This window comes from Pseudorasbora parva, chromosome 3 (assembly GCF_024679245.1).
Source record: "Pseudorasbora parva isolate DD20220531a chromosome 3, ASM2467924v1, whole genome shotgun sequence".
NCBI classification, from domain to species: Eukaryota; Metazoa; Chordata; class Actinopteri; order Cypriniformes; family Gobionidae; genus Pseudorasbora; species Pseudorasbora parva.
In genome coordinates, this window is record NC_090174.1 from 20,201,543 (window position 1) to 20,223,938 (window position 22,396).

Here is a 22,396-nt window from a genome sequence, read left to right on the forward strand (position 1 = left end):
ACTCTTACATTGCTTAGCATCCGTTTAAATTAATGCCTGCAGCTGCGAGCTGTGCTGTGAGTGTGATCTCCCATCTCCCATGTGCGGGATGTGGAAATAGCTCCCTCTGCTGGCTGTAGTCTTTAGCCTTTAGCCAAACATTCCAAAGATGATGCAAAAATCGTTAATTTGCATCACGAGAGGAATTTTTCCAGAAATAAAATGCATAAATCTCTCATCTCATGGGGATATGAGGGGGGAAAGCCCAATCATTTGATTATACTCCAGGGTTTCTACTGATACAAAGCCATATGCTAATCGCTGAAGTAACCCTTTAAAGACGAAATAAAAAATAAAATTAAGTTTCTTTTAAACTGTATTTATCAAAGAATCCTGAATGTATCATTTTTTCCACAAAATTATTAAGCAGCACAACTGTTTTCAATATTGATATTAATGAAAAATGTTTCTAGAGCACCAAATCAATGATTGGTAACACTTTTCTTAAAGCCTTTATGTATAATGCATGGATAATGCCGTGTAACGCAATTTATAATGCATTTTATGATCTAATTAATAACTAACTACAGTTATATTGTTACGCATGTTACGCATTTAGAAAGCATTAAAACACAACCAATTTTCACATGTAACCAGGAAACTTTAAATATTATAATGCATTGGTAACAATTATTTATGAAATTATATAATAAGTAACACTGTACAATAAGGTTTTATTAGTTAATGTATTAACTAACATGAACTAACCATGATCAATACATTTGTTACTGTATTTGTTCATCTTTGTTAATAAAAATCCAGCTGTTTATTGTTTGTTCATAGTGCATTAACTAATGTTAACAAATACAACTTTTGATTTTAATAATGTATTAGTAAATGTTGAAATTTACATTTACAAAGATTAATACATTCTGTAGAAGTATTGTTCATTCTTGTTTAATGTCAACTACAAACCAAAAAAGTTGGGACACTTTACAAACTGTGAATAAAAAAGGAATGCAATAATTTACAAATCTCATGAACTTATATGTTATTCATAATAGAATATGAATAACATATTAAATGTTGAAAATGAGACATTTTGAAATGTCATGCCAAACATTGACTCATTTTGGATTTCATGAGAGCTACACATTCCAAAAAAGTTGGGACAGGTAGCAATAAGAGGCCGGGAAAGTTAAATGTACATATAAGGTACAGCTGGGATAATTTGCAACTTATTAGGTCAATTGGCAACATGATTGGGTATAAAAAGAGCCTCTCCGAGTGGCAGTGTCTCTCAGAAGTCAAGATGGGCAGAGGATCACCAATTCCCCCAATGCTGCGGCGAACAATAGCGGAGCAATATCAGAAAGGAGTTTCTCAGAGAAAAATTACAAAAAATTTGAAGTTATCATCATCGACAGTGCCTAGCATTATCCAAAGATTCAGAGAATCTGGAACAATCTCTGTGCTTAAGGGTCAAGGCCAGTTCCCTATCTCGAGGGAACTTCGAGCTGCGTCGAAACGCTAGGGGACGCCTCTGCGTGCCACGTCATGAAGCACTTGTGTAATCAGTCCAATAGCGGGACGATACGTCACGGGCGGGTGACGTCATCGACCAGGAAGCTATAAAGCATGCCCGGACCAAACAGTCACTAGCTTCTGTGTCTTCACAAGCGCTCTGTGTGATATTGTATGTCCATTTATTGTGTGTGTGTCAAAAGAGAAAAGAGAATGTCTAGTCAGTTCAGGCGTTGTGTTCCTCCCTGCCCTCGTTACATCACGGGTGGAGATACACACGACCTGTGCGTTATGTGTTTGGGGCTCGAGCATGCCCAGTCAGCTCTCGAGGGGGTTGGCTGCGAGCATTGCGAGAGTCTCCCAATGCGTACATTAAGATCACGCCGGGCACTCTTCGAGGAGAGTGCTTTGGCTTGCGGTCCTCAGGGCTCGGGTCCCGCTGCTGCCGAGGCACAGCGAAGGCTCGCGTCTTGGGGATCGCAGTTAGATCTGGTGGCGGGGTTAGAGACGGGTGATCCCCTATCTCTGCCCTTACCCGCTGGATCTCAAGCCTCAGCTCGCGAGTTGGAAGCACGCTCTGCGGTTTCTTCCGCTCGCGCTGAGGCACAAGATCAGCTGCAGCACTCCAGTTCCGAGGAACTGGATGTTGTAAGCGTAAATGAAACTGACAAACTACTTCCACCATTACACACACACGCGCAGGAGGAGCTAATGGAGGTTGTCACTCGCGCCGTTGCCAGATTAAGTTTAGACTGGCCGGCCGAGTGTTATGAGTCACAAAAACACACAAGCAGGCTAGATGAAAGATTTCTGCCCTCATATACTCAACCTCCTAGGCGGGGCTTGCCATTTTTCCCGGACCTCCACACCGAGGTGTCGAGGTCCTGGGCTAAACCAGCATCTGCCAGAGTCTTTAACCCGTCCACATCTCAATATTCAAATATAAACGGGTTGAAGGCTCATGGTTATGCGGCGATGCCGCGGGTGGAAGAGACGCTCGCGAGCTATCTCTCCCCCGAGTCAGCATCGTCGCTGCAAGCCCCGCAGCTGCCCACCAAGCCCGTAAGAACAACATCAGCGCTGGTGGGCAGGGCGTATTCGGCAGCAGGGCAGGCGGCCGCCTGTTTACATACGGTGGCCGTCCTGCAAGCATATCAAGCTGATCTGTTGGGGGATATTGATGAAGAAACAGAGGAAGTGGGGAGAGAAACGATCGCCGAAATTAGACGGGCGGCAGATCTGTCTCTTCGTGCCACCAGGGAGACGGCCAGATCCATCGGCCGCTCTATGGCAGCCCTGGTGGCCACGGAGAGACATCTGTGGTTAAATCTGTCAGATATAAAAGAGAGAGATAAAAAATTTCTTATGGATTCGCCCGTCTCGCCTACTGGCCTCTTTGGTGACGCTGTAACAACGGTCGTCGACCGTTACCAGGAGGCCAGGAAGCAGGCGGCGGCGTTTTCAAAGTTTCTCCCCCGCAAATCATATCCCCCAGGGGCTGCCGGGCGGGGGCAGCCCCAGCCGAGTACGTCCTCCTCCGTAGCGCATCGAGCGCAGCAAAAGCAGAGCGTGGCCGCTCGGGCCCCCCCGCAGAGAGAACGGGGGTCCGGGCGACGCGCTCAGCCGGGACCTTCCCGCGGTAGGACGGATCTGAGGACCGTCCTTATCGCTAGGAAGGCCTCGGCTAAGAAGTCCTGACGCCAAGAGCGCAGGGCTTCCGATGGCAGTCCCCTCCGGGAAAGTGCGGCTCGCCGAGGCGCCCGCTCTTTCCCGGTGCCATCGGGGGGCCGGTCTGCCAACCCTGCCACCATTGGTGCTTCAGGGCGCGGCGGTCCCCGGCGAACGCATATCTCCATGTCCGCCCGGAAACGTAGCGGCTTGGGGATGTTCGCGCCCTCTCGGGAGGGCCCCTGGGCGGTCAGTTCGGTTGCTACCTGCCGGTTATCCGTTACAGGACACCGGGCTGACCACACAGGAAAATCCAGAGACCAGCCTCGAGAGGCTGGTTCCCTTAGTAGATTTTCTGGCAGCGTGGAAACTTCTGCCGAATGTCTCAGAATGGGTCCTGCGTACAATAGAAAAAGGGTACAGAATTCAATTCGGGTTACATCCGCCCGTGTTCAACGGGGTTACTGCCACGGTAGTAAGCCCCGAGCAGGCTCTGGTAATGGAACAAGAGGTACAGACTCTTCTGCGAAAAGAGGCTATAGAACGGGTCCCTCCCCACTGCAGAGAGTCGGGGTTTTACAGCCGGTACTTCATAGTTCCGAAGAAGGATGGGGGGTTAAGGCCTATCTTAGATCTGCGTCATCTAAACAGAGCAGTAAAAAGATTAAAATTCAAAATGCTCACGATAAAACAGATCGTGTGTCACATCAGGTCCGAGGACTGGTGTGTCACGATAGATTTAAAAGATGCGTACTTCCACATCTCCATCCTTCCGCAGCACAGACAGTTCCTCAGGTTCGCTTTTGGGGGAAAAGCGTACCAATATCGAGTGCTGCCATTCGGTCTAGCTTTATCGCCCCGCACTTTCACGAAGTGCGTGGATGCAGCTCTGGCTCTGCTGCGACTCCAGGGCATCCGCGTGCTAAATTACATCGACGATTGGCTAGTGTTAGCACAGTCGAAACAACTGGCGGTTCAGCATCGAGATGCTGTTCTCGCCCACATGAAGGTGTTGGGGCTAAGGTTGAACGAAAAGAAAAGTATGTTGGCGCCACAGCAGAGCATTACTTTTCTGGGGGTAGTTTGGGACACGAGAACGATGTCGGCTCGGCTATCTCCGCCCAGGGTAAAAACGATCCTGAATACCATCAACCAGATAAAGCTAGGCCAGTCACTCACTGTCAAACACTTTCAAAGAGTGTTGGGTTTGATGGCAGCAGCGTCCAACGTGATACCTTTTGGCCTGCTGTACATGAGACCCTTGCAGTGGTGGCTCAGGACCAAGGGGTTCTCCCCGAGGGGAAACCCTTTTCGCCTAATCAAGGTCACGCGGCGCTGCCTACGTGCCTTGGTGAAGTGGAAAGATCCTTGGTTCCTTTCCCAAGGTCCAGTTCTGGGGGCTCCTTGTCGTCGCGTAATGCTAACGACGGATGCCTCCCTAACTGGCTGGGGAGCGGTCATGAGTGGCCGCTCGGCCCAAGGTCTGTGGAGGGGCCATCACCTCTCCTGGCACATAAACCAGCTGGAGCTGATGGCTGTGTTTCAAGCACTCAAACACTTCCTCCCAGACCTACGGGGCCGCCATGTGTTAGTTCGGTCAGACAACACTTCGGTGGTCTCGTATATAAATCACCAGGGGGGATTGAGATCGCGTCGGTTGTGGAAGCTCACGCATCACATTCTGATATGGGCCCAAGGCAAGATACTCTCGCTCAGGGCGATGTACATCCCGGGGGTCCTGAATGTAGCGGCAGACTCCCTGTCGAGGCAGGGAGTGGTGCCGGGGGAATGAAGGCTCCACCCCGAGGTGGTGGAGGAGCTGTGGATCCGCTTTGGGCGAGCCCAGGTGGATCTGTTTGCGTCTCGAGAGACGACACATTGTCCAGCATTCTTTTCCCTCACACATCCAGCCCCACTGGGTGGCCGAGGCTGCGTCTGTACGCCTTTCCCCCTCTGGCGTTGCTCCCAGGAGTGCTGGAGAGAGTCCGCCGGGACGGGCTTCAGCTCTTATTGGTAGCCCCGTTCTGGCCGAGCCGAGTATGGCTCTCAGACATCATGTCTCTCCTAGAGGGTCCTCCCTGGGAAATCCCAGTCAGGAGGGATCTTCTTTCACAGGCCGGGGGGTCAGTACTGCACCCGCGCCCGGAACTGTGGAAACTGTGGGCTTGGCCCCTGAGGGGGCCCAGTTCATAAACACGGGTCTATCGACTGAGGTGATAGAGACCATGTTGCACTCCAGAGCACCATCCACAAGGAGACTTTACGCACTCAAATGGAGAGTTTTTGTCGCCTGGTGTACGCACCAGACTTTGGACCCTGTTAACTGCCCGGTCGGTTCAGTTCTCGAGTTCTTGCAAGAAAAATTATCCGCAGGGTTATCCCCGTCGACTCTGAAAGTGTATGTGTCGGCGATATCTGCGTATCATAATCCATTAGATAACGCATCATTAGGGAGACACCCGTGGGTCACGCGTTTCCTCCGTGGTACCTTGAGGCTCAGACCTGCGGCACGCTCCAGGGTGCCGACTTGGGACCTGGCCATAGTGCTGGAAGGCCTTATGTCGGCTCCCTTCGAGCCGTTAGAGGAAGTGTCAGAAAAGTTCCTCACACTAAAAACAGTGTTTCTCCTAGCGATTTCATCACTGAAAAGAGTAGGAGACCTACAGGCTCTATCAGTAGCACCTTCTTGCCTTGAATTTGCACCAGGAATGGTGAAAGCATTTCTCTTCCCGAGGGAAGGATATGTTCCCAAGGTCCCGACCAACGTGCCGGGACCAGTAATGCTGCAGGCTTTCTGTCCGCCTCCGTTCACTAGTCAAGACCAAGAGAAGCTAAATCTGCTATGTCCGGTCAGGGCCCTAGATGCATATGTCCACAGAGCTGCCCTGTGGCGAAAGTCAGAACAGTTGTTTGTATGTTTTGGGTCCTCCAATAAGGGAAAACCGGCTTCAAAGCAGACGCTTAGCAAGTGGATAGTCGAGGCTATTTCACTCGCTTATGAGTCGGTCGGACATCCTTCACCTATGAGGGTCCGCGCCCACTCCACTAGGAGTATGGCTGCCTCTATGGCTCTTATTTCGGGAGTTTCGCTGTCAGAGGTTTGTGATGCGGCTGGGTGGTCCTTTCCACATACATTTGTGAGGTTTTACAATCTTGACGTAGCCTCTACTCCGGGGTCCCGGGTGTTTTTGGGTTAAATCACACAAACAGACATTTGGGACTCTGGCGGCGTGGGTATTGAGGTCCCTTAGCGTTTCGACGCAGCTCGAAGTTCCCTCGAGATAGGGAACGTCTCAGGTTACGTATGTAACCATGGTTCCCTGAGAGGGAACGAGACGCTGCGTCGAGATGCCATACTCCCGGCATGCCTGTGATCGACTTGTTCGACTTTTTCAGAAGCTAGTGACTGTTTGGTCCGGGCATGCTTTATAGCTTCCTGGTCGATGACGTCACCCGCCCGTGACGTATCGTCCCGCTATTGGACTGATTACACAAGTGCTTCATGACGTGGCACGCAGAGGCGTTCCCTAGCGTTTCGACGGAGCGTCTCGTTCCCTCTCAGGGAACCATGGTTACATACGTAACCTGAGACGAAAACCATACTGGATGCCCTCGATCTTCGGGCCCTTAGACGGCACTGCATCACATACAGGAATGCAACTGTAATGGAAATCATAACATGGGCTCAGGAATACTTCCAGAAAACATTGTAGGTGAACACAATCCACCATGCCATTCGCCGTTGCCAACTAAAACAATATAGGTAAAAAAATAAGCCATTTCTAAACATGATCCAGAAGCGCAGGTGTTTTCTCTGGGCCAATGCTCATTTAAAATGAACGGTGGCAAAGCGGAAAACTGTTCTGTGGTCAGACGAATAAAAATGTAAAGTTCTTTTTGGAAAACTGGGACACCATGTCATCCGGACTAAAGAGGACAAGGACAACCCAAGTTGTTATCAGCGCTCAGTTCAGAAGTTCAGAAGCCTGCACCTCTGATGGTATGGGGTTTCATGAATGTGTGTGGCTGTGGCATAGGCAGATTACACATCTGGAAAGGCACCATCAATGCTGAAAGGTATATCAACATAAGCTCCCATCCAGACGTTGTCTTTTTCAGGGAAGACCTTGCATTTTCCAACATGACAATGCCAGACCACATTCTGCATCAATTACAACATCATGGCTGCGTAGAAGAAGGATCCGGGAACTGAAATGGCCAGCCTGCGGTCCAGATCTTTCACCCATAGAAAACATTTGAAGCATTATAAAGAGGAAAATGCAACAAAGAAGACATAAGTCAGTTGAGCAACTAGAAGCCTGTATTAGACAAGAATGGAACAACATTTCTATTCCTAAACTTGAGCAACTTGTCTCCTCAGTCCCCTGACATTTGCAGACTGTTATAAAAAGATGAGAGGAGGCCACACAGTGGTAAACATGGCCTTGTCCCAAACATTTTTTTTAGATGTGTTGATGCAATGAAATTTAAAATCAACTTATTTTTTCCCTTAAAATGATACCTTTTATCATTTTAAACATTTGATATGTCATCTATGTTGTATTGTGAATAAAATATTGAAATTTGAAACTTCCACATCATTGCACTCTGTTTTTATGCACAATTTGTACAGTGTCCCAACTTTTTTGCAGTGAAGCTACAGTGAACCTATGAAAGAGAACTTATTGTAAAGTGTTGCTGATATAATACATTATAACACATATTAAAAATATCTTCGTAATACATTACACATAAAGGTGTTAAGCAAAGGGTTACAAACTGATTTCTTACAGGTCATGTGATACTGAAGACCGACTAATGATAATTCAGCTTTGCCACCACAGAAATAAATTACACTTTAAATATATATTTAAATGGTAAACCGCTATTATATATATATGTATATTTAGAAAATAAGCTAAATGTAATACAAATTTGAACATTTCTATAAGTAAAATAGCTTGTGAAAATGAAATGAACATGAAATAAAAAATGTATTATGCTCATTCTAAATCCAGTTAGGCCTTTGCTAAATCTCTATAGCATTCTTTTTGTGTTATTACTTATATTTATGTTAATCATTTTTATATACAAGTGAAATAATGTAGCATACGTAAACACATGTGAGATGAAAGATGAAAGTGTGTGTGTGTACCTCCCAGGCTGATCAGGGTACTTGTGTTTACAGTAGGCCTCTAGAGAAGCATACACTCTTTCCCTTAATGCCTCCACCTCTGAAGGATTAGACAGTCCTTTTGAATCTAAGAGTTGAAAAACAAAACAAAACACAAAAGCCACAATTTATTGTGAACTACCTAATATAAGGTATTGGTATTAAATATACTTGCATTACTGTACTTTGTTCCGGCATCTGAAATAATGTGCATCACCTTCTAAGAACGTTCTTTACATACTATACACCTAAAGAGAGGATGCTTAGAATACTATATTTGGCAAAGCCCTCAGCATCGGATCCCGTATCCCACAATGCAATGTGCTTGAATTGACCTTTTGTCAGGGGCGCCTGCAGGATTTCAGAGGGGATTTATTTATTTTTGCAAAAACAACACTAAAAAGTTCAACATATGCTCGTGTTAAAAAAAAAAAAAAAAACACGGAGAAAAGTTTTATAATAGTCACATTTCCACTATTTGGCCAAACCATTCTCAATGCTTAACTGTTCCATTCTGTGTCGATCGGCCCAGACAGTACGGATATGGTTTAATTTTCCAATGTTGGGCAGATAACAGTGCTCTTTGGAATGTAATACAAATGCGGCAGTCTTTGTGTTGCTAACGCAAGAGTTTACAGACTGTAAATAGTGACCACATTATGGAGTTTAATCACATATTTCTTAAAATTGTATTATAAAATTAGTTTGCATCGCTCAAATAGCACGCTTGACCAGCTACAGAGAAAGTGGTAGCCAGGAAACTCCTATCTCATTGGTTGACAAAGTCACCAATCCTGGCAACGTCACAACCATGTTGTGGTTTGAACAGTTTTTAATTGCGGTGTGTTGAGCAAAGTTCAACTGAAAATATAACTGGAACTGTTCCTTACTGTTCTAAAAAAAAAACGCTCGGCCCGCCATAACATTCATGTAACTATTACGCACTTCTATAAGACTTGAGCTCTAGGCGCATTTTAAACATTTTAAACGCAGCAAAAAGCTTAAAACAAAATGGTCAAATAGATCCACCTAGCATATATTAATGGGGACATAAAATCAGATTTTTTCTTAAATAATCGTGTCCCCGGTGCATCTACCAACCCATAAAGCTTTAAAAAGGACTTTTTCGTATTGTTAAGCCATTGAAAAAACAAGCTGCTCAGATTTCTCTCCCCTTCTGATGTAGGAAGGGAATATTATTATAATATTACCACCCCTTAATCTGCACTTTTCCACCCACGGCGCTGCTATTTTGTTTTGACAATGGTGAACACCTTGTGTGTGCACTGATAAAAGTGATTCTGTGACGTAAATACTACAGAACGTAATTTCTACATGAAATTGTTCATGCAGAAATAAATTAAATAAATACATTCTATATTAGTATTCAATTCAAGAAATTAAACTTTTATTGGCCAAGTTAAAATTACTTTTTTCATTGTTTAATTTATTTAACTTAAACCTGCAATCCGTAACCTTTTGCGCTCCAGCGGTTAATAAACAAAACTGCATGCGTCTTGTGGAAGAATATTGCAGCTGGAACTACTTCTCTCTGTTAATGTCTATGGCGAAGCACGGAGGGACTGTGCTTCTCCGCAGCAGTACGTACCAGTCTTGCCTAAAATAGTCCCAACAAAAACAATTATTATAAGTTTACCATAATGATTCAAGGTTTGGAAAATGGATTCACGATGTACATAATTTTTGTAAATCTTGAATGCAAAATAAGTTACGGACAGCAGCTTTAAGTATTGTTTACTCAATTCCATATGTGAAATTTACTTAAAAAATACGCCTGCAAAAAACTTGCAAAAGAAAAAAAATTAAGTAGATTTGACAGTTTAAACGCAACAAAAAATTGTGACAAGAAGATACTCACGAGATTTGACATCTGACAGCCAGTTGTCTGTGTATGTGTGCTTCAGATAAGTGCGCTCAGAAAACCATCCATTAGAAGTTTAAACTAATATAGCTTTTAAAACGTGTGGAAATAATAAACTTTAATGATGAAAGAAGAGCTATGCAATCCGTTGGCGTGATCGTGATATAGATGATAATCAAAACCGAGCAGATGTCTTGTTAGTATTTGGCAGAGACTCCGATTGAGGCAGGAACTAAAGGCACATGTTCAAAAACAGCCTTTTCTTGACTGTAGTCAGAAATGGGTATTTACAACATGGATTTTTAAATGATCTTGTGAGGTATTTTAAGCTGAAACTTCAGAGACACATTCTGCATGAGGACACCTGAAACTTAAATTACATCTTAGAAAATGGGCATAACAGGTTCCCTTTAAAACAACTGAAAACCAGTGTAGGCGGACCCAGAAACACGGTAAATGTCCACTTATTCACATGACATAGTAGCTGATTTTTCTCAAAGCCTCTCAAAAAGTAGCTTTTGTTTCACTTGTTTGTGGGTGGAAATCCGCTTTATCCAATGCTGACAAAGAACCGACGCAAAAGAATGATTAATTCACGAATGGTTGACATATATTGTTCAGTAAACAGAAATACGGGGCACACATAATAACTGCTGAACTATTTGCAAGGAAAACGTTTCTCAGCTCATGGTACACAGCCATAGAGCTGCAGGCGCCACTGTAACAAATAATCAAACTGATCTCTTTCTCGACTCATTGTTTGACTGGACTGTCAATATTTATCTAAGACTTTTTTACACACCAAAATGACCATTTGTGTTGTTTGAAGATGAACACAGAGGTCATGTGAGAACAATGCTGCAGTGTATATAAGGTTTACAGTCAGGAATCTCCTTTACGCTTTCTTTTATTCCAACACATCTTTTTAAAAATGGGCCACAACAGAATAGCAAGGTAGCTAAAACAAACTGAAGTGGAATTTTTAACGCACTGGCATAAGAATGCTGTGTGTTTATGTAAGTGTACTGTACCTGGATTGAACAGAACAATGGCCCGCAGGCATCCAAGTTCAGTCTTGTCCATTTGCATGTCTCTCATCTTTGACACAAGCTCTGTTAGTACTCTGTAAAAAAAAATGTGACAAATATCTTTACGCTCACAGGCAACTCAGCCAGTCTAAATTATAGCAAGTTCATTTTTCTCCAACATACCATAAAAAATGCCGGTAAATGTTCTGTAACATATTAAACGCGCTCGGTGAGTCATCGCTCCGCTTTATATTTAGTTTTCATATCGCCTTGAAAATCAAAGTCATTATGTCTTATAAGACTCATTCATCTCTACTGCAGACAGACCGGGCATCATATATTTCATTAGCGAGGACACCAGCATATCTCACGCAGCCAGTGAAACATTATCACAGCGCTACATAAAACTGCCATACGGCTTAATGTAAAAACGTCATCCATCAAGAGTAAGATGTGCAGGACACTTTCATGATGCAGCGTCTAATATCATTATAGGGGTTATTTTCAAAAATTCATGTGTGCATGACCTACGGCTGTCACAAATCTTCCGCAGGGTGTACTATCAGGACACAGAAAGGTTTCTTAGAAGATCACAAGACCATATTCTCTAAAAAACGTAATGCTGACAGTTTGATGATGCCGATAGTTTTAACCAAAATCTAAACTTCTGCCAATTACTAGGGGCTTTTGCACTGGGTAGTTACAGGAACCAGAGAACAAAATTTTCCCCTGGGCCATTTTCCTGGTTGCATTCGCACTGACGGTAGGAACTCTGAAGTGACGTAAGATGACAGACTGCGACGTCATTAAAACCCACAGTGCACACCATACATCGAGGCTGCGAAAAGAGCAAAATGCTGCAGACAAAGGTGACAGATAAATGCTGTTAACATTAGCTTTTTGTATATTTATGCCTTATCGCTGTCTTCCATGTTCGTAAGTATATGTAAACTGTGTGTTTACACGCCTATACTTAAATCCAGGTACCGGTGTTTCATACATGTTTGGACAATCAATGTACTATTAGTTCCTATTGTACAAGTCTTTTAATGTGCCGTGGGAGTGTTTTGATGCTTAACGTGAAATAAAATAATCAGAGTCTATAATCTCTCATTCCCTTTGTGCTTACCATGGTTGATTCGCTATTTACATGACAGAAAGACGCTTCTCCAGAGAGGAATCCTTTTATTTGTAATATTTAAAAATGTTTATGTGCTGCTGCTCCCTGTATGTGTAATATGTAGAGTGTACGCGTGTTGTGCACCCGCCTGTTGTGGACGTGTTGTGCGCGTGTTGTGCAAATCGCCAACAATGCGCCTGAACACACTTCGTTTTCCAGGGTATTCTCACAAAAATGTGTATAAATAGTACGAGTGTGCAATGTCGTGGAATGTATACGCCAAAACTCATTTTGGCGTGTCTATGGCACGCTGTTTTTCGCGTGCATATGATACGCATTTTATGGCGTATTATACATACGATAGTTCCGTCGTTATCAACATAGTTCAACGAGTTGGTGTTTCCCGAATCCATAGTTACAACGAACATTCGCAAACAGCATCGCAAACTTGTGCGGTTGCATTTTGCAATTACAGTTCTCGACCTGTGAATCGGGATAGGACTCGACAGAAGTCATGTTCATGGATGTGATTATTAACGTTACTGTAGTGTGAAAAAGAGCAGGACTGAATGTTGAGGAGCTGAGCAAGGCCCCTGGAGCAATTGTTGTGCAACATAGTTGTTAATAAATGTCCAGTGCGAGCAATTTTAATTTATTATGACGGGACACAGTAGTCACGCCATTTCTGCTTTTCTAGTCATTAATATGAGGTAACGCAGCTCTGTTTATCATACCAGATACATTTAAATGTGTTTAAAATGATGTTATGACTTTACTCTGTGTGTTCGCTCAGTGGCTGCTGCAACTTGTTGCACACTGCTACAAAGCGTTTCTGCCAAATAAAACCAGAAACCGTGGGTAACACAGATATGACGCAATTGGCAGACTCCCTCTGGGGGGGTTAAAATAGTCAATATTCTCAGATTTTACACATAGTTGTAAACATTTGGGATAATGTAAGAACTCAACTGAACAAAATATATAACACTGGCCTTGTGGTTTTTGGATATTTTACTGCAAAAACTCTACATAGTGCACCTTTAATGTTTAATAAGTTAAAAATGTATTTCCCTATGGAGGAAATGAATGGGATTTTTACTTCCAGAACATGACTATTACACACTATAGTGTTATAGTTTTCAAGATGTCGTTTTTGTCATTCGTAAGCTTGACAGGCCCTGTCACCATTTAGGAAAAGAACATCCAAAATATTAACTTCAGAAAATTCACCTTTGAAGATACAAGCTCAGGCTTTTTTCTCTGACAGCTTGGACTAACCTGTCGAAGATGGCTCCCACACCGGCAGTATGCGCGCTGTTTCTATGGACGTGAAGGCCTGTAGCTAATAATATCCCATCTTTCACAGCTATGGACCGATGTGAAAAAGAGGCAATCAGAAGTTCATTCCACCCTAGCAACAGAGGACAGCAGCACAAAAGCACATTGATAAGCGAACAAACAAACAAAGGTAGCAAGAAAGAGAGCAACACATCTACTTTGTATCTGTGTGTGTTAGATTTGTCTGCTGTATTTGTTTACTCATATAGCTCCATATCAACTTGAGTTGTATGTTCTTAACTGAAACTGTGTTTTAATGAGGACATTTCAAGATGTTTAATACACTGTCACAATTTCATACGCTGCGATCCCATTTCAGAGGCTTTGAATTAAACACACAAACAGAAAGACACTGAGAGTTTGGTTGTCCTCAGGCAACCTACAGCCTAATGAAATAAATGCGACATGTGAACGGCGAGAACAATCCAGCCTCTTATTCTCGCTCGATCTGCGTAGAAGCCATCATCCTTTACAGAATAAGTACTCTAACTCCAAGATAATGAGATGGAATTCCTTCTTTAATCGATGCTATGGCCCAAGGCTGGATCAAATATATCTACGAATCTATATAAATGCTTCTGGAATAGACTACCTAATGTCAAATAACCGCAAACATACTCATTTCATTAGCTTGTTTCAGCTGTGACTTCATAGCTGGAAGAATGGATGTACAGCAGACGGAAAAATCATGTTAGGTCGATGTCTGCATGGCTCAAAAAAAGAAAAGGAAAAAGAAAGCGGTCTGTGTTTATTTACTGACGCACCTGCTCGCAGGAGGATGACTTGATCGTCCAACGGGAGATCAGAAAAGTGAGGTATCCGCTTGGCCCACTCCACTAAGGTAAAGAGTTGCTTGTCAGCTGCTTGGCAGATGTTCGTTACAGGGTCATTGGGCTAGAGAGAGAAAGAGAGAGAGAGAGAGAGAGAGAGAGAGAGAGAGAGAGAGAGAGAGAGAGAGAGAGAGAGAGAGAGAGAGAGAGAGAGAGAGAGAGAGAGAGAGAGAGAGAGAGAGAGAGAGAGAGCTTCTCTGTCAGTAGCTTTACTGGCTATACACAAAGACAAGAAAAATCAAAAATGAGTTCTCTGTTGCCTCAGTTGTTTCTCCTAGACTGCAATGGAGAAAATGAAGAAACTTTACGTCAGATTCCTTGATTTTCTCCAGGGAAAAAGAGCACTTCGCTCTACATTTTATTGCTTAACAGTTTAACATCCTGATTCCCTTACATATTGGAATTAAAGTATGGAAGGAAAATGGGTTACAAATTTATATATACAGTCTTGTTCAAAATAATAGCAGTACAATGTGACTAACCAGAATAATCAAGGTTTTTAGTATATTTTTTATTGCTACGTGGCAAACAAGTTACCAGTAGGTTCAGTAGATTCTCAGAAAACAAATGAGACCCAGCATTCATGATATGCACGCTCTTAAGGCTGTGCAATTGGGCAATTAGTTGAAAGGGGTGTGTTCAAAAAAATAGCAGTGTCTACCTTTGACTGTACAAACTCAAAACTATTTTGTACAAACATTTTTTTTTTCTGGGATTTAGCAATCCTGTGAATCACTAAACTAATATTTAGTTGTATGACCACAGTTTTTTAAAACTGCTTGACATCTGTGTGGCATGGAGTCAACCAACTTGTGGCACCTCTCAGCTGTTATTCCACTCCATGATTCTTTAACAACATTCCACAATTCATTCACATTTCTTGGTTTTGCTTCAGAAACAGCATTTTTGATATCACCCCACAAGTTCTCAATTGGATTAAGGTCTGGAGATTGGGCTGGCCACTCCATAACATTAATTTTGTTGGTTTGGAACCAAGACTTTGCCCGTTTACTAGTGTGTTTTGGGTCATTGTCTTGTTGAAACAACCGTTTCAAGGGCATGTCCTCTTCAGCATAGGGCAACATGACCTCTTCAATTATTGTAACATATGCAAACTGATCCATGATCCCTGGTATGCGATAAATAGGCCCAACACCATAGTAGGAGAAACATGCCCATATCATGATGCTTGCACCTCCATGCTTCACTGTCTTCACTGTGTACTGTGGCTTGAATTCAGAGTTTGGGGGTATTCTCACAAACTGCCTGTGGCCCTTGGACCCAAAAAGAACAATTTTACTCTCATCAGTCCACAAAATGTTCCTCAATTTCTCTTTAGGCCAGTTGATGTGTTCTTTGGCAGATTGAAACCTCTTCTGCACATGCCTTTTTTTAACAGAGGGACTTTGCGGGGGATTCTTGAAAATAGATTAGCTTCACACAGACGTCTTCTAACTGTCACAGTACTTACAGGTAACTCCAGACTGTCTTTGATCATCCTGGAGGTGATCATTGGCTGAGCCTTTGCCATTCTGGTTATTCTTCTATCCATTTTGATGGTTGTCTTCCGTTTTCTTCCACGTCTCTCTGGTTTTGCTCTCCATTTTAAGGCATTGTAGATCATTTTAGCTGAACATCCTATCATTTCTTGCACCTCTTTATAGGTTTTCCCCTCTCTAATCAACTTTTTAATCAAAGTACGCTGTTCTTCTGAACAATGTCTTGAACGACCCATTTTCCTCAGCTTTCAAATGCATGTTCAACAAGTGTTGGCTTCATCCTTAAATAGGGGCCACCTGATTCACACCTGTTTCTTCACAAAATTGATGACCTCAGTGATTGAATGCCACACTGCTATTTTTTTGAACACACCCCTTTCAACTAATTCAACTAATTGCCCAATTGCACAGCCTTAAGAGCGTGCATATCATGAATGCTGGGTCTCATTTGTTTTCTGAGAATCTACTGAACCTACTGGTAACTTGTTTGCCACGTAGCAATAAAAAAATATACGAAAAACCTTGATTATTCTGGTTAGTCACATTGTACTGCTATTATTTTAAACAAGACTGTATATCCTTGAGTGTTACTTGTTCCATGTTAGGGTGGACTTTAATGTTGCATTTCTGGTTTCCTCTGTCTTGTGTTGTTGTCCTTTTAGCTGTGTCTCATTTCGTTAAATTTCGAAGGCTGCGTCCTTCAGAGGGCACATCCTCTGTAGGATGCAGTATACGGAGTGTCCTCAAACAGAACTAAACGAGACGTCCTTCGTAGGACACACAGCTAGGAAGTATCACGTTGCTATGCCAACACGCTCAACCTCGTTGCGCTCTCACGCCAGTTATATAAATGAAAATTATTTATAACTTGAAAATGATTATGAAATGTTTCTTGTGAAACATTTGCTGTGAAATGACAGCAATGTACTGTTCTAAACGTTTAAAAAAGCACTAAACAGTTGTAATCCTGTTAACCACAACTATCTGTTTGAGGTAATAGAGCTTAAAAAACAAAAAAACAGCTTAAACTACTTTTAAAAAAAACACCACACCTACGCGTGCATGTATATCTGGCGGTGGTGCCGTTTTTTCATAAAATATATAAAAAAAATATGATGGTTGTTAACGGTGACGCAAAGATTTGTGGGTTATCTCCAGCCGTGAAGGATACATCTCATGCACACTCCGAATTCCTGTGAAAGAAGGACGCATTTATAGTTTGCATTTGGAGAGTCCTTCTTACTTTTTTTAAATGAGACGGCCTTATGACGACCTCCGGAGGACGCAGCCTTCCGAAATTAGACACATCTTTTGTTTCACTGGTTCCGTTTGTTTGTTGCCGTAGCGATTTTTTTTTTACCCACACCTGTTCCTTGTCAAGCCCTTGTATATGAAGAGTGCAGAATGCAAAACCCGTTAAACGCCACCGCTGTCAAAAAATAAGATAATGATATTGAGCGAATGCTCTCCGCACATGGTATACTTTCATTAAATGCTTTCGCTTTAAATCTGTTAAATCCCAGCATCAGAAAACTCAGAAATACCGGTTCATTGGCAAAAACTGCTAAATGCCACTTCCCTTTGTCAGCAACATCCTCTACGTCCACATAAACTCATCAGAAGATGCTAATCGAATCATATGATTTCAAGATGAATGACGTGTGCTTATGAGCCGGCTTTCGATTGCCGCACTGCAAGTTTTTTGTCCGGTGCTACAGTTGCAATGATTTCGCGACAAACAAGTAAACACAACAGCGTTCCTTTGTGCTTACGTTAAACCTGCTTCTTGTGCTTCTGACAGAAACGGACATGCACTTGCATCACAAGTGCATTCTTTATTGTTACATTTTGAATTCTGCTTTCATCATTTGCAATGTTTCCAGTTACATCTTTAGTGATTTTGCAACTGTTTATTGTGCTTTGTTGTCCAAAGAGGAGGACTTAGAGGTTTTTGCAGCAAAAGACGGTACTTTTTTTTTTTTAATAATGCATTTCGATGACTGTCCAATAACCTTTTTTTATTGCCATTAACATGAAATTACTAAACCCAAACATAGGAGCATAGGAATAAAAAAAAAAAAGCTAATTTAAAAGAAAACATGTCAAACGGATTTTGCATCTGACCTCTTCATATTCATACCCCGGTGTTTTCTTTGTTCAGTGTTGTGTGCTCTGTTTCAGTTCTGTTTTGCCTGCCTTGCCTCCATGTTTGAATTGCTCTGTTTTGTCCAAGAAGTCCTCGCTGCAGCCTGTAGCACGATGACGTACTGGATCAGATCCAACACGTACTGGACGCGCATGCGCGGTGGTTTCATTCACAATTCGATGACGTCATAAACGCATGCGCAGAAGAGTTTTGGGGATATTGAATGCACAGGAGAGTTGTGCTGGATAGATAAATGCTCAAACCGCTCGCGCCAAAATAACGATTAATAATATGCTCACGCCATCAGGACACGCGTTTTGCATTTTCCCTTGAATGTGTACTGGTATTTTAAAGTTCTTTACAGATCGTGTTGCATTGAGGATTAAAATTACAGAGACAATTACTTGACTCATTTTTCCTTCCACTCAACAGCAAGTATGATCAGAATATATAAAAATGAGCTGTTTTGCATGCATGTACAGCGAAACTAGGATAATTTAGGCATCACATTTATGAAAAGATGATTTATTAATCAATAATTAGCCTACTTAATACTATTTATCAGCAGAACTACAACTACACAGTTTAGAACATCATATACAATAATGATCATACTTTATGACTAGTGCATACGCATTATAAATTAACTCAGAGATCTGTATGAATGACATTGCCATAACGATCCACCATCCAGTACGTATTGGATCTGATCCAGCAACGTCATCGTGCTACAGGCTGCAGCGAGGGGTGTCTCGTTTTGTCTGGATTTACTTTTGCTGTTTTGTTAATAAACAAAAGTTGTTGTAACTGGATCCAACAAGGAGCATCTTTTCTGAAGCATCTTTTGAGATTAACATATGAGGTTAATATATGAGTCAAAGCACTTTTACTACTGTTTAAAAGTTTGGGGTCAGTAAGATTTGCCTTTTTTTTTTAAATTCCTTTTATTCATGAAGGAAGCATTGCAATTAATAAGGGGCTGTGTATAGACATAATATTACAAAATACTTTTCAAATATATGCTGTTCTTTTGAACTTTCTACTGATCAAAAAAGTATTTAAAAAAAAGCAACACAACTGTTTTCAACATTGATAATAATAAATGTTTCCTGATCACCAAATCAGCAAATTAGAATTTTTTTTTTTTTCTGAAGGATCATGTGACACTGAGGGCTGGAGTAATAATGCTGAACAATTTGCTTTGACATTACAGGAATTAACTACATTTGAAAATATAAGCAAATAGTAAACAGTATTCATTTAAATTCTAACAATATTTTAGATCAAATAAAAGCAGCATTGGTAAGCATAAAAGTCTTCCAAAAACATTTAAAAAAAACTTGACACCCCAAACTTTTGAACGGTAGTGTATTTCTACACAGATGTGCTTTTGGACATATCAGAATTTTAACAAGAATGCAGTAAACAATGCAGGAATAAGGTCAAATGTATTTGCAAACTCTGAAACAGCGTTCAGGTGTCATTGACTTCACTACGTGACATGTTTTGCCTTTCCTTCATTCTGCAAAAATATCACAGAGAGAAACTTAACTGTCAAACTCAGTGATGTGAGTGGAAAATGAACAGATATCTTGTGGAAATCATTCCTATCATTTTCCCAGATTGAATATTTGTATTCCCTGTTTAACTCTTGCTCTCTAAAAAGCCTTTCCTTCTGCTTGAATAACCCAAGCTCTCCAGCCCAGAATCAATCAGGACAAGCACTCATGAACCAACATGGCATGTCAGAGATGTGCTGCGGTTGTCATGGAGCAAATTCTGTCCCTGTAGGATCCCAAAATCTCATCATCACTGAAGCATCATCATCACCATCTACCCAGAGAGAAAAGCTCTTCCCTTTTAGTGGTAACATACCCTTGTGCAAAAGAAGTACTCTGTAGCATTCCTTTTCTAAGAGTACTGGAAATAATATACTTTAAAAAAATATAGCCTACTTGTTTGAAACTAATGTATGTTTTAGACACTTAACTGTTTGTTAATTGCAATTAATTAAAAATCTATTATAGTTTATGTATTATTGTATTATAGTTTATTATGAACTTTAGAGTTTTTATTTTGACCCACTATATAAGAAGGACTTTAGTACATTTTTATGTAATTTTAAAATTAATTTATTGCCTTAGAAATATGGTTAAAGCATACACTGTAAGCAATTGCTGTAAATTTACAGCCAATTTTCAACACTAAAATGCCGTTTTCTTGTTAAACAGTTTAATACTGTAGTTAGCAATGCATTGTGGGCTGCTTAATTTGGAGGAACAGGAAAGAGGCCCTAAACAGTATGCTAATGTTTTAAATTACAGTACACGACAGTATTTTTTGGAAACTGAGTGTTGACTGTGGAGTTTGGAGTACGTTCAGAAGTTTGATACAACAAATCGAGGCTACTGCTTTTGGACAATTTTCTTTAATGAAACCTAGAAATAATTTGCCATTAACTCCTGGGGAGACTTCAGGAAACATTATTTGGATAGGAGATTTTCCAGAAGAGGACACACAGTTTAGAGGACGTGCTGGATATCATCGAGTGTTCTTCATCAACCTCTATCGGGTCTTGCATCTACAAAATAAATGGTAATTGAAATTTTTTTCATTTCGCAAATAATTTTTGATATCAAACTGATGCTCAGGAGCTTATCTTGCTTGGTATTTGAACATTTCATTTAACAGTGAGGCTCAGATTTGAATAGCCAAAACAATATTACTTTTGGGTGTTTTTTTGTTTAAATTTGGTAACATTTGCAGTAGAACTCCCCCAATACCTGTAAAAAATAAAATTGCTACCCATAATTTTTTGATTGCCAAATCTATTTAGCAGTTTGACTGTAGGTACTTAGCCTACCTCATTTGCCTGTAGGTTGCTCTCACCTAGTGTTTACTAATTATTGACCTTTTATAATTTTTCTTCTTAAAAATCTTACCATGGTAAGAATAATGTATTTTTTCCCTACAGGTGTCTGCTACTTCAGCTGACATTGAGACAATTTAGTCTTCCTGCAAGTCCTAGTCTGATACTGCCTAGTATATTTCATTTAGATTCATCGATAGACACATTGTATATCATTTACACAAGGTAATATGTATGCTTTGACTTGAAGTTTCAGGTGCAACTGGGCAAGTCCCAGTTAAAGGTTGGATAATCATCTCTGAGGACCGTGTAATCTCTTAGGGCATCACACCAACATTTGCAATGGGGCTTGCTGCTGTATTTGCAACTACATTCAACCTTCAGTTTCAAGATGAGGGACCCTGCACTCTGGAATTCATTTAGAGGTAAAAACTCTTCATTACTTGTCATCATTATATGGATATATACAATTAAATTAATTTGTTTGTATTTTTTTCCGCATAAAATGGTATTAGTACTGTACATTTCAAGCCACACACATGGTATTTTGCTTGACTATACAGGCTTTATATACTAAATTGTAATAATTAAAAATATATATGTATGTATATATTTTTTTTAACTAAATATCCAAATAAATGTAATTACTAAACTAAATTAACTATAATAAACTAAATTACTGATCTGCCCACATTGTCACTATATGATATTTGAAATGAGCTGATGACATCACTTTTTTTCTCCAGAGTGGCTGTACAGCCGAATCAAATTCTGTTGCATTATTTTCATGTTTAACACTGTGTAACTGCTTTGAAATAATCTGCATCGTAAAAAGCGCTATAGAAATAAAGTCGACTTGACTTTAATATAATTTAATTTGATGTCACTTTTATATGTCATTCAAGTCCACTCTATTTGTGCAATGAAGAAAGACAAAAAACAAAACAATTCATTGCATTTAACTGAAAGCATGTTGTTGCAACACTCTGATCTTAGACTATTTTGATTTCAGGTGCTTTGTTGGTATAAATCCAGAGAAAGGGACAAAGGCCAAAAGGGGCAAGGTTGTCTCCAAGAAGAACGGTATGATCGTCCAGAAGAAGTCTTTTGAGACGCGTCGCCATGCTACTGAAGAATCTCCTTGACTTGCAATGGAACTTTGATATAAACCGGTGAGCTCTTTAATCTCGCTCTCTTTGTTTTGACAGTCTGGCATTACCACTTTAAACCACAAGAGAACTGGTATTATTAACTTTTGTAAGCATTAGCTTGGAGTGTATACTGTACGTTCGTGATTTTACAGTTTATTTATTATTATGATTGTTTGTTGTTGTTTGACA

General features: G+C 41.2%; 1 protein-coding gene across 1 annotated transcript in view; it reads right to left on the reverse strand.

The window, feature by feature from the left end:
* rxrab (retinoid x receptor, alpha b) overlaps window positions 1-22,396 on the reverse strand; it is a 105,209-nt gene that overhangs the window by 2,943 nt on the left and 79,870 nt on the right. Inside the window, exons 7-10 of the mRNA XM_067438052.1 lie at window positions 14,477-14,606; window positions 13,653-13,785; window positions 11,258-11,349; window positions 8,327-8,432 (exon numbers count right to left, since the gene is read on the reverse strand). Coding sequence (XP_067294153.1) covers window positions 8,327-8,432; window positions 11,258-11,349; window positions 13,653-13,785; window positions 14,477-14,606 — 461 coding nt within the window. The remainder of the gene's footprint in view (window positions 1-8,326; window positions 8,433-11,257; window positions 11,350-13,652; window positions 13,786-14,476; window positions 14,607-22,396) is intronic.